A 12,258-nucleotide genomic window follows, 5' to 3' on the forward strand; every position below is an offset into this window, starting at 1 on the left:
ACCACTACCCATTTGTCTTAATTTATTTTTTCTTCTACTAATTTCTAAATCAAGTCTTAAAAACTCGGGGAAGACTTCAAATGCTCTGCACGTAGACCAAGCAAGTGGAGGTTTGGCTAAAACGTGTCTTCAACGTATTAGAGTTTATTTTTTATATATGTTAAATTAGTAATGTGTTTTTTTTTTTTTGGTTTGTGATACGCACTATAGAATTCAGAGGTGTTTTGTCATTGCGGAGTACCACCAAGAGACAAATAAAATCATATTTGATAAATATCATAAAAAAATAAATGATAAAAATTATGACATCCGAAGCTTATATACACGCTTAAATTCACCTAGAAAATTAAATTAATATTAATTCAAGTGAATACTTTTCTTTTTATATACTAAATAAAACTCATGCATATTTTTATTTGCATTAAAAATCGTTACTGGGTCCTTACATAGAGATCGGCATTTGCGGCAATCTATCTTTAGAGGGAACATAAATAACATTTTTGATATAGTTTTGCTCTAAGCGAAATGTAAAAGTTCGAAGTTAAATCTAGCTTGTCTTTAACGTTCCATGTGTATATCATCTAAAATGTTCCACCACCCGAAAACAAATATAGAAAAAGCTAAAAAAGAGTGTTCTTCAATTTTGTATTTTTTATTAGTATAAGGGAACAACAAAATTGTAAAAAAGTCAACATAACATACATATATATATATATATATATATATATATATTTGTTTATTTATGTAATACTTTATTGAAGCATAAAACATGAAATTAGGGTACAAATTTATAGCCCAATATTGTTGAGACATAAATATAATAATAATAATAATAATAATAATAAAAACTTACGAATTAATTCAAACAATATGAAAATTTCATCACCAAGTTCACCCAATTCATAGCTAACATTCATAGCCACAACTATTACCCAAAAAAAAAAAAAAAAAAAAAAATTCCCACCCCCAACTTATATAGTTTTGATTTTTAATTATTTCCTGCAAACTATTCCATTCCCTCCGGTAGTACGTCCAGTGCAGTCCAGCTTCCCATACTCCATAGCCATATTGGAATAGTACTTCTGCTGATCCTCAAGTTGCTCTGGAGACAAAACACAAGCACTGCAATCAGGAGAGAGAAGCGACGTCGTTCTGTACTCGTCTTCGCCTCCCACAACCGGCATTGCCACCCCGGGCTTGGCCGGGTTTTGGAAATCCGGCCGGTAAGTCCTTCCGAGCACGCCTTCAACCTTCGACGACAAGCCAAAGAATCTGAACTGCACTTCCAGGTGAGCAAAACAGTCATCGGCAGGTATCTGATAGTTGTGTATTCTATCATCTTCTTTAGTCACCGGAACCACATTCACCGAAATCTCAACGATCTCTGGTACAGTTACGATGACGCTGTTTCTGCCGGACGTTCTCTCCACTTTGATTCCGGTTTCTTTGCATTTCCAATGCGATGAATGGCCTTCCGGGACGACGATATCGTTGCCATTGTGTGAGAATTTGAGATGGTCGACTTGGTCGTCCCAAGACGATGCCGGTGTGGCTTCGAGAGAGAAGGTGCTGGAGTCGAAGAGAATGATTCCGAGAGCTTGAATCCAGGTGTAGTCCCTGGTTCTTCCTTGAGGACGGAGACCGATGAAGCGGGCGTTGATTTGAAAGTTTGTATCGGATACCAAGCTGAAATGCTCGTTTCTCTTGCCGTGGAAGTAGAAGACGATCCCGTCTCCACCAATGAAGCGCGGGTCCAAGCATGCCGATCCAGGTCCATTGCAGTTTGGTTTCCTTTCTGCATTATTATATAGATATATATTAGCAGATAAAAAAAAAATTAAATAAATAAACCAGTACTTAGCTAACAAGTAGAGATTATATATAATTTTTCTCTGGAAAAATTTGTCCAGGAATGTTGATAGAACAACTTAACACAACATATTGCATGACGATATAATGTTTCGTAATTGTAATTTGTATGATGTTATCCTGAATGATTCCAAATAGAATTCTCCCGGATATGTATACATGTACAAAGAAAATAGAAAAAAGAAAGAAGACAAATTAAGAAATATGATATGAAAATGTATTAATTATTACTTCTGCACTCTGCTTTGCAAATGGGTGAATCGCAGTTGACAGAGCAAATCTTAGCTTGAGGGTCAGTTGGGGAAGTGAAAGGGCATTCAGTGGGGCAACGTATCTTCTTCAAAAAGCATGGACCTTTTTTATAGCAGCTAACAGTGTCATACTTGGCAGCCGCGGCTTCGATTTGCATTACCATCCCTGACACAAAGAGTGCCAGGATGATCAGCAAACTACTGCAACTACCCCTGCTGAACATCTGCATGGATTTCATAATGTTCTTTTCCAAAATCAAAACCAAAAAAGAAGTAATGAAATTAATGGATATTGGTCTGGCCCATCTCATTCTCTGCGCACTTTTATAGCATTCAACTCAACAAGTGGGAGAGTTTTTGGGATTACTTTTTTCAATTAAATTAAAGTTTCTTACTTGGTTTAGAAGGGGGGGAACATGGGCTACGTGGTTGCTTAGCTGCTTTCTAGGGAGATTGTTGGTCTTAGTCAATGCTCTGGGGATCCCAAGTTGTGATTAAAGAAAGAAAGTTGACAAATCCAAGGCCAAAATCCAAGGCCAAAAAAAGAAAAAAGAAAAAAAATAAAAATAATAGAAGCTTGAAGAAGTAATCAAAATCTAGTCCATATAAGTACGGGGGGTTGAGTTTTCCAACTCTTCCACCCTCCGAGCCATATACATATGGTTAATACACTAATGTCAACTAGATTGGCTGCATGCCTCGCATATAAGATTATGACTGCCGGAAGGTCATGATCCACAAGATGATGAGAACACACGGGGTGGTTTGGACCCGCATGCTCGGCGTAGATACGGGTCATGTACGAGTAGAGGTCGCTTGTGAATATATATCTATATATATATATATATATACATAAATAGTAATATATATGCCTAATGTCTTGCTTCCTATGCTTCCTTAGCTCTTGTTTGAATAATTAGAATATCATTATAATTATTCTTAACAACTGGCCATCTTGCAAGTTGTTTCGAGCACTAGCTTGCTAATGGATATACTCTGCTAATTGTAACAAAATGCTAACTCTTTCTTAATTTTATATGATCCAGCGTTACTTATTAATCCATTCATTACGTACACGTATAATTTTATTACAATATGTGGACATATGTCTAAATTAAGATAGATGAGCCTAGTTAATTACGTCCCATTCATAGAACTAGTTTGAGAATGCTTTTAAGAGTGCTAGAATCAATTTTACTAAAATTTAGGAGGATTAATATGTTTGGTAAAAAAACATTCTCCTGACTATTTTATAATTTTGGACTATATAGATGCTTTTAAAATCAGATGGAAAGTTGATTTTATTTTTTTTATTTTATTTTATCTTATTTTTTATAGTTAAGATAAATTTGAATCCCTAAAATATCCTTAGTTAATCAATATAATATTACATTATATATCTTGTTTTTTATTTTATCAAATAATTATACTTAAATTAAAACTCTCTTATAAATATAAATTCAAATTAAAACTTTAATTTAATTACTGTTAATTTATTATATATTTTTAACAATATTTTTTAATTCAATTTTAGTATAAAAAATATAAAAACATAGCTTTATATAAATTATTATTAAAAAAAAAATAATTTATATAAATCACGTCCACTTTAGTAATTGTAAACTTTATAGCAATTCAATTTAATAAGCTACCAAACACTTATTGGTAACTTTTATATCTTACAACATTATTATAAGTATGAGTTACCAAACACTTAACTAATTATTTCTTCTACACAGTTATAATTTTAATTTTTTATTCTGCACAACTACAGTTGATTCTTTTAAAATTTAAATAATATCAAACTAAGTTATAGATCATATTTGCTCGATTACATGTAATCAAATTATTTAACCCCATCATATAGCCAGTGGTTTACATATAATTGACTGTTTATGCCCTTATACAATGAGAATGCTTGCATATGACAACAAAATTGTATAAATAGCCAAACTCATATCAAGACAATGTGATGTTTCTAATATCAGGTATTCCTTTATTAGCTCTTAAATTACATCAAAATATAATTTTAAATTTCAAGCTATCGGGAATTTATTAGCTCTTAAATTACATCAAAATATAATTTTAAATTTCAAGCTATCAGATCGGGACTTCAAATTGAGATCTGTCAAGTTATCTACTAGTATGACAACTTGACAACTTGCTCTACCAATATGATATTGTTTGCTTTGGCTTTAAAGCTAATGGTTTTATTTTGGTTCAAACCCCATTAACTTGCTCAAAACTTATATTAGTAAGTTAAAAACTCATACTTATATATCATTTTACCAATTCATTCCTGAGCGATGTGGGAATGTTTACTATCTTCTCCCTTTATACCTTACATTCTATAGGACTTCGTAAGTCTTACATATATATATATATATATATATATATATATATATATATTTGGAGAAATTCTAATTAAGTCAACTTCGATCTATTTTTAAGATTAATTTTAATTCAATTTGTATAAACTTGTATTAGAATTTATTTAATTAATGGTTATTGGAATCATTTAAATTTAGATTTGTTGATTCTTAATTTTGTCTTTGAGCTTAATAATAACTTTGAAAAGGAAGCATGTTACATATATAATTGTTTTACCATGGAATTTTTTTTTTTTGGAGGATTTATCAGGATTAAGTTATATCCACCAATAAATCACTTACATCCAGCAATAACATGACTTCTTGGCGGATATAACTTAATGATCTTAGACAAAAAAAATTGTTTACGATTCTTGGATAAGACAAACATTATAAATATATGTTGTTTTTAAAGTTAAACTTAAGAGAGTTTGATGTTGGATGAAAAATGTTATTTTTCAATATTAGTGACACATCATAGTGAGCCCTACAGGCTAATAAGTTCATTTAATAGGCTATCATTTATGGTTCACTTTTTAAATTAGGTATTGAATTTAAAAAATATAACAAAGAAACATTAAATGCAACCAGTTAATATTTGCCAAATCAATATGAATTGTTAGTGATATTCAGTACTGATAACAAATAATAAAGCTCTCTAATAAACAAGTGGTATAAGCTTCACATCCATACCTTAAGTTCTTTTCGTAGGTTTTTATCTAAAATAGGTGTTTTTCCAATCAAAAAGTATTTTCAAATTTCGTTGTCAAACATTAGAAAAAGACACTTTAAAACGATTTTAGATACTTTAAAATCACTCCAAAATTAATCCAAAATTATATGATTAATCCCCGTGTTCAATCATGTACTAATATATTCTCTTCTTTATTTAATATATAAATAAATCATTAGGGTTTTGGGTTAATTTGTACTATGGCCTTACCTTTGTTGGGATCCCTTTGCTACAAGACAAGGCTTGTCTTGACCATGGCCTGATGTGCAATGGCAAAAGCCTCCCATTTGGTCAAAGCCGCTTAAGTGTTCTTTAATTTTTAAAAAAATATTTACAATAGTTTAAAAAATTAAAATATTAAATTACATAGTAAAAATAAGGCCAAAATATACTTAAGTACCTTTTAATTTCACCGAATTTGCAAATGGGGCTGTAAATTTTTTTTTTTTGACACTCAATACCCTCTATTTTCAAATATGTTAAAATTTAATGAAATAGGGGTCACGCCCAAAATTGTTTTTTTTTTCTTTTTTTTTTTCAATTTCTTATAATTAACTAGAGAGAAAATTAATTATAAAACCTAAAAGTCAAAACGACACCGTTCCTTTCTTTCTTCTTCTTCTACTTCGTTTTTTTCTTTTTTTTTTGCTTGCATATAAGTAAAAATTCGGTCAAACTGAAATTTGGAGTTGGTGAATTGAAATTCCTACGCCTTGTACCCTTTCATCCACTGTACCTTCATTTCTCTGTTAAATTTTAACATAATTAAAAATAAAAGGTATTAGATGTTAAAATTTTTTTACAGCCTCCTAAATGAAAATACACTAGAAATAAAGGATATCAAAGTGTATTTTGGCCTAAAAATAATAACACAAATAAAAACAGGGTTTGCCCTGACCATTGATGCAATGGCAAAAAATGCCTCTCATAATTATTAAATTACATAGGAAAAGCAATATTTTCTTAGCTACTTGTAGAGAATCTCCCTTTGCCCAAACCAACTTTGGCCAAGCTTAAGTAAAGTTCCAATTTAAAACCAATTGGTAATGAGTATAATAGTCCATTTAAATTATATGGTAGATTTTCTTTGAGTTTCTTACCAATGTGAGATTTTATTTGACTTTTCTCAACATCAACGTTCATAAAACTACTATTAGAGCCTATAATCATCTTCTTGCAAGGTTTAATTTCTCTTTGTAGGTGGAATATCATATGGCGAAAGGTAAAGATTCGAGTAGGGGTTGAATCCCTTTGGAGAGATATGACCAAGGAATTCACACAAGTTATACCAAAAATATCGCCCTCCGTAACCATTGTGGACGTGAAGGTGGATTAACATCGATCAGATTGAAAGAGAAAATGGTGATCAAGCTGTCATGGAACAGATGGCAATTCAGCCAACTCCTTGTCTTATTCAGGCCATTGAGAAATGTATGTTACAATGATTTGGTATATTAGTGATGACGCTGTTGGGTCACATTGGTTGCATGGCCCATGCAGGTCTTATGTGGCCAATTAGTGGGATTGTGGGGCTGTTAGGAATGGGTCTAATACTGGTGCTATTATCTTTAGTAGTGGGTAGAATAAAATTAGTTAATATATTATTGTTATTTTGTTTAGTTGTTATTTCAGTTGTAGGCATGGCCGTATTGCGGGTAGGGTCAGTTAGTGGTAGTAGTGGGGCTGAATAATTTGGAAGCCATTTCTTGATTCTTGTTATGTAGGGGTATATATATTGTACCATAAGAATGAAATATGGCATCAGATAAAGTTTATTAACCTTCTCTCTAACTTTCTCTCTCTCTAGTCTCTCTCTCTAGAATATTGCTCTGTTCTTCTATAACCGAAACAGGGGAGTTCCTTCCTTTTCTATCTCTTCCTTTTCATTGCTTTGAAATTCTGAACCTATCAATTGGTATCAGGGCAGGTTTAAATGGATACCCGGGGCAAGACTAATGCTGAATTTCGAAATGAGGTAAATGAGGCCTTGGTAAGACATGAGACTAGTATCCACCAGGTGAATACACAGTTCGAGCAAGTCACTGCAACATTGCAGATGGTTTTGTCAGAACTTCAATCTCTGCGGGTGTCTACTAAATCATTCCAACCCTCCCAGGATATCAATCCCTTTTCTCTTGGAGAATCCTCAAACACAGCCAACAAACCCAACCACCATCAATTGAAACTTTTCTTCCCGAAATTTGATGGAGAGGACCCGCAGGGATGGGTGTACAGAGCAGAACAATATTTTGAGTTCCAAGGAGTTCCTGCTAACCAACAAGTTACGTTGGCATCATTCCATTTGGAGGGATTGGCCCTCCAATGGCATAGGTGGTTCATGAAATTTCGTGGGCCAGTATCTTGGAAAGAGTTTACAAAGGCCATTCTCCTACGCTTCGAACCAACTGAATTCGAAGATCCTTCCGAAGCTTTGACTCGTCTACGACAGACCACCACAGTAGAGGCTTACCAGGAGAACTTTGAGAAATTACCCCAGCGAATTGACGGATTGTCGGAATCGTTTTTAATTGGGTGTTTTATTGCAGGCTTAAGAGATGACATTCGCTTAGATGTTAAAATCAAACATCCACCAACTTTGACCGAAGCCATAGGGGTGGCTCACCTAATTGAGGAACGAAATCTCCTGCAAAGGAAACTTCCACAATTCCATCGTTCACCAACGCCTTCAACTCGAACACAGGGAAATTCCACGCAGGGATTACTTGGACCTCCACCTTCTCAGAAATCCACACCCAACATCACTCCCACTACTCTCCGACGTATAACCCCACAAGAAGCTCGTGAACGACGTGAAAAAGGCTTGTGTTATTACTGTGATGAAAAATTTGTTTCTAGCCATCGTTGTGCCCGACCTCAGCTCTTCATGATAGGCGATGATGTTGAGACCACTGAAGGAAATTTGGAAGACACGGCAACAGAGGAGCCCGAAGGAACTACACCCGAAATCTCATTCCATGCTATAGCGGGTACGAATCATCCGCAAACAATTCGGGTTATTGGACAGTTGCAAAACAAGGATTTAACAGTACTCATCGATGGTGGGAGTACCCATAATTTCATCGATCAAGCAGTGGTCACCAAATATGGCTTACCTGTTGAGAAAAGCAAGAAGTTTCATGTTATGGTAGCCAACAAAGAGAGAATTGAATGTGCTGGTCTCTGCCATGCGCTCACCATGAAAATTCAGGGGTGTCCCGTGACTGCAGATTATTACTTGCTTCCAGTGGTGGCTTGTCCGATAGTTCTGGGTGTCGAATGACTTGCTACACTTGGACCGATCGAAATCGATTATGCCTGCCTCACTATGACATTCAAACAAGATGGGATCATTCATACTTTTCAAGGAGTCCAACAAGGACTAGAAGTCCTTTCTCAGAAGGAATGCCAAAGCTCCCACGGGTCAGTAGGATGGGGTACATGATTCTTCCTCCAGCTGGTTGCCACGTCAGCCACCAAAAAACTCTCAACCCACCCACCAGAATTAGATAGACTCCTCTCCAAATTTCCAGTAGTCTTCCAAAATCCTACGACTCTTCCACCACAGAGATCCCATGACCACTGAATTCAACTTCTGGCGAATAACCCTCCTGTGAATGTGCGTCTCTATCGTTACCCACACTATCAAAAGGCCGAAATAGAGAAAATTGTTCATGAACTTCTCCAAACAGGACTCATACGTCCCAGCCACAGTCCGTTCTCTTCACCGATGTTATTAGTTAAGAAAGCAAGTGGGGAGTGGCGGTTTTGCGTGGATTACCGAGCACTTAACAGGATCACTATTAAAGATAATATCCCATACCCGTGATTGACGAGTTATTGGATGAGCTCCACGGTGCCCAATTTTTTTCAAAATTGGATTTACGATCCGGGTACCATCAGATTCACGTACACGAAGCCGACATTCCCAAGACGGCGTTTCGGACTCATGAAGGCCACTACGAGTTTGTCGTAATGCCTTTTGGCCTCACCAATGCATCAGCCACGTTTCAAAGCTTGATGAATGACATCTTCTGACCTCACCTACGGAAATTCATTCTGGTATTCTTTGATGACATTTTGGTTTTTTCTAAAAGTTGGGAGGAACATCTGAGCCATCTCCATACAGTTCTCTCCATTCTTGCCGCTAATCACTTGTTTGCAAAGGAGTCAAAATGTGTTTTCGGGGTGACTACTGTTGAATATCTGGGCCACATAATTTCTTCAGTAGGAGTAAGTGCTGACCCTGTCAAGGTACAAAACGTTCGAGAATGGCCAACCCCGTCGACCATCTGGGAGGTTCGTGGATTTCTGGGTTTAGCCGGATATTATCGGAAGTTCATTAAACACTTTGGAGGCATTGCAGCGCCCCTCACTAAATTACTCAGCAAGGAAGGATTTCATTGGATTCAAGAGTGCGACGTTGCTTTCCAACAGCTGAAGACGGCACTAACCACAGCCCCTGTTTTGGCACTTCCAGATTTTTCACAGCCTTTTGTTATTGAGTGTGATGCTAGTGGAATTGGAATTGGTGTGGTATTGTCCCAAAATGGATGGTCCCTTGCTTATTTCAGTCAAGCATTGCAAGGCTTGGCACTTTCCCTCTCAGCATATGAAAAGGAGATGCTGGCGGTGGTTAAATCGGTACGCAAATGGCGACCATACCTGCTCGGGAATTCTTTTACAGTCCGCACTGATCAACAAAGTCTGAAATACTTGTTGGAGCAGCGCATAACAACACCTGCTCAAGCACGTTGGTTACCAAAACTACTTGGGTATGATTACCACATTGAATACAAACGTGGGAATGAAAACCTAGCCGCCGATGCCCTCTCTCGAGTTGAGCTCAATTTCATTTCAATTTCCACGCCACAAGCGGATTGGTGGAGCCATCTATAGTCCGAGTGTGCCCGTGATCCATACTACATGAACTTTGGTTCCGCTCCGCACCAAACACAATGGGATGGCATCTGGTTTGAGCATGGCAAAGTCTTACTTAGTCCATCATCTACCTTGTTGCCAACCATTATAGCTGAGTGCCACTCATCTCCAACGGGAGGACATTTTAGGTTCCAGAAGACCCTATCACGTTTACTCAACGATTTTAGATGGCCTGGTATGCGCCAAACTGTCAAGGACTTTGTTCGCCAATGCGATGTTTGTCAACAGTGCAAGCAGATTACCAGACATCGGCGGGGTTACTCCAACCTTTGCCCATTCCTGATCTTATTTGGTCCGATATCTCAATGGATTTTATAGAGGGGTTGCCTCCTTCAAATGGATATTCAGTTATCATGGTGGTGGTGGACCGGTTGTCCAAGTATGCCCATTTTGTTCCTCTAACTCATCCATTCACAACTGCGATCGTGGCTAAGGTTTTTGTTAGTAACATAGTTCGACTCCATGGCATGCCCACTTCCATCATCTGTGACCGAGATAAAGTTTTTATCAGTTCCTTTTGGAGGGCACTTTTTCAGTTGCACGGCACCAAGCTTTGTATGAGTTCTAGTTACCATCCTCAGACGGATGGCCAAACTGAGGTGGTTAACCTTACCTTGGAGCAGTACTTGCGTTGCTTCACTGGTCATCAGCCGAGGCGTTGGAAGGAATGGTTGTCGTGGGCTGAATACAACTACAACACATCCAAGCATTCTTCAACTCAAATGACTCCCTTTGAGGTTGTGTATGGCAGGTCCCCACCAACTCTGCTTTCCTATGTTCCCAGATCATCACGTGTTGATGCAGTAGATTCCTATCTTCGAGACCGTGATAAGGTGTTGCGTCTTCTTCGTGCCAACCTTCTGCAAGCTCAGTCGAGGATGAAGATTTTTGTTGATCAGCACCGTCGTGAGGTAGCTTTTGCAGTGGGGGATTTTGTGTATCTTAAGTTCCAACCGTATCGGCAGACCTCGGTAGCTTTTCGAGCATCACTCAAGCTTGCCCCACGTTTTTACGGGCCTTATGAGGTGCTGGAGTGTGTGGGTACCGTAGCTTACAAGTTGGCGTTGCCACCAGGGTCGAAAATTCACAATGTATTTCATGTGAGTCTCTTGCGCAAACACATGGGGAAATTGCCAGTGGTTTCACAGCAACTGCCGCCAATTTCGGATGAAGCTACGATTTTGCCTCGGCCAGAAGCTGTCCTTGACCGCTGAGTGACACAAAAGGGTCGTTATCGGCCAAAAACAGAAGTGCTAATCAAGTGGCAAGGGCTGCCTGAGGAAGACGCTACGTGGGAAAATGCATGGCGGTTTGCGCGGACCTATCCAGATTTCCTCCTTGAGGACAATGAGTCTTAAGGGGGGGAGAATGTTGGGTCACATTGGTTGCATGGCCATGCAGGTCTTATGTGGCCAATTAGTGGGATTGTAGGGCTGTTAGGAATGGGTCTAATACTGGTGCTATTATCTTTAGTAATGGGTAGAATAAAATTAGTTAATATATTATTTTTATTTTGTTTAGTTGTTATTTCAGTTGTAGGCATGGCCGTATTGCGGGTAGGGGTAGTTAGTGGTAGTAGTGGGGCCGAATAATTTGGAAGCCATTTTTTGATTCTTGTTATATAGGGGTATATATATTGTACCGTAGGAATGAAATATGGCATCAGATAAAGTTTATTAACCTTCTCTCTAACTTTCTCTCTCTAGTCTCTCTCTCTAGAATATTGCTCTGTTCTTCTATAACCGAAACAGGGGAGTTCCTTCCTTTTCTATCTCTTCCTTTTCATTGCTTTGAAATTCTGAACCTATCATACGCATGTACAGATGAAAATTCAGTACAGATTAATGGGCAAATGTCAATTACATTTTAATTGATTGCAAAACGTGACAATTTAAGTGAAAAGACGAAAAAAAAAATGTATAAAACGGGTAATATTGCAAAATAAAGGAGCATATTTGTAATTTTCAAAATTATAACGATATTTTTGTTATATATAGTTGATTTAATTTTCTTGGTTTCCCCTTTCCTGTTATTCCAAATTGAACTTTTCGACTACTGGTCAATTTACAGTTCCATCACACTTTACTATTATTTTTTT

General features: G+C 37.0%; 1 protein-coding gene across 1 annotated transcript; it reads right to left on the reverse strand.

Annotated features, from left to right (window-relative positions):
* Positions 1–966: 966 nt before the first annotated feature.
* On the reverse strand, positions 967–2,401 carry LOC107429759 (uncharacterized). Its single transcript, XM_016040508.4, has 2 exons — positions 2,101–2,401; positions 967–1,795 (listed from the first exon to the last, which is right to left on the reverse strand). The coding sequence occupies exons 1-2, from the start codon at positions 2,357–2,359 to the stop codon at positions 993–995; spliced, it is 1,062 nt and encodes a 353-aa protein (XP_015895994.4). The 5' UTR covers positions 2,360–2,401; the 3' UTR covers positions 967–992.
* Positions 2,402–12,258: the final 9,857 nt, after the last annotated feature.

Source organism: Ziziphus jujuba, chromosome 1 (assembly GCF_031755915.1).
Source record: "Ziziphus jujuba cultivar Dongzao chromosome 1, ASM3175591v1".
Classification (NCBI taxonomy): Eukaryota; Viridiplantae; Streptophyta; class Magnoliopsida; order Rosales; family Rhamnaceae; genus Ziziphus; species Ziziphus jujuba.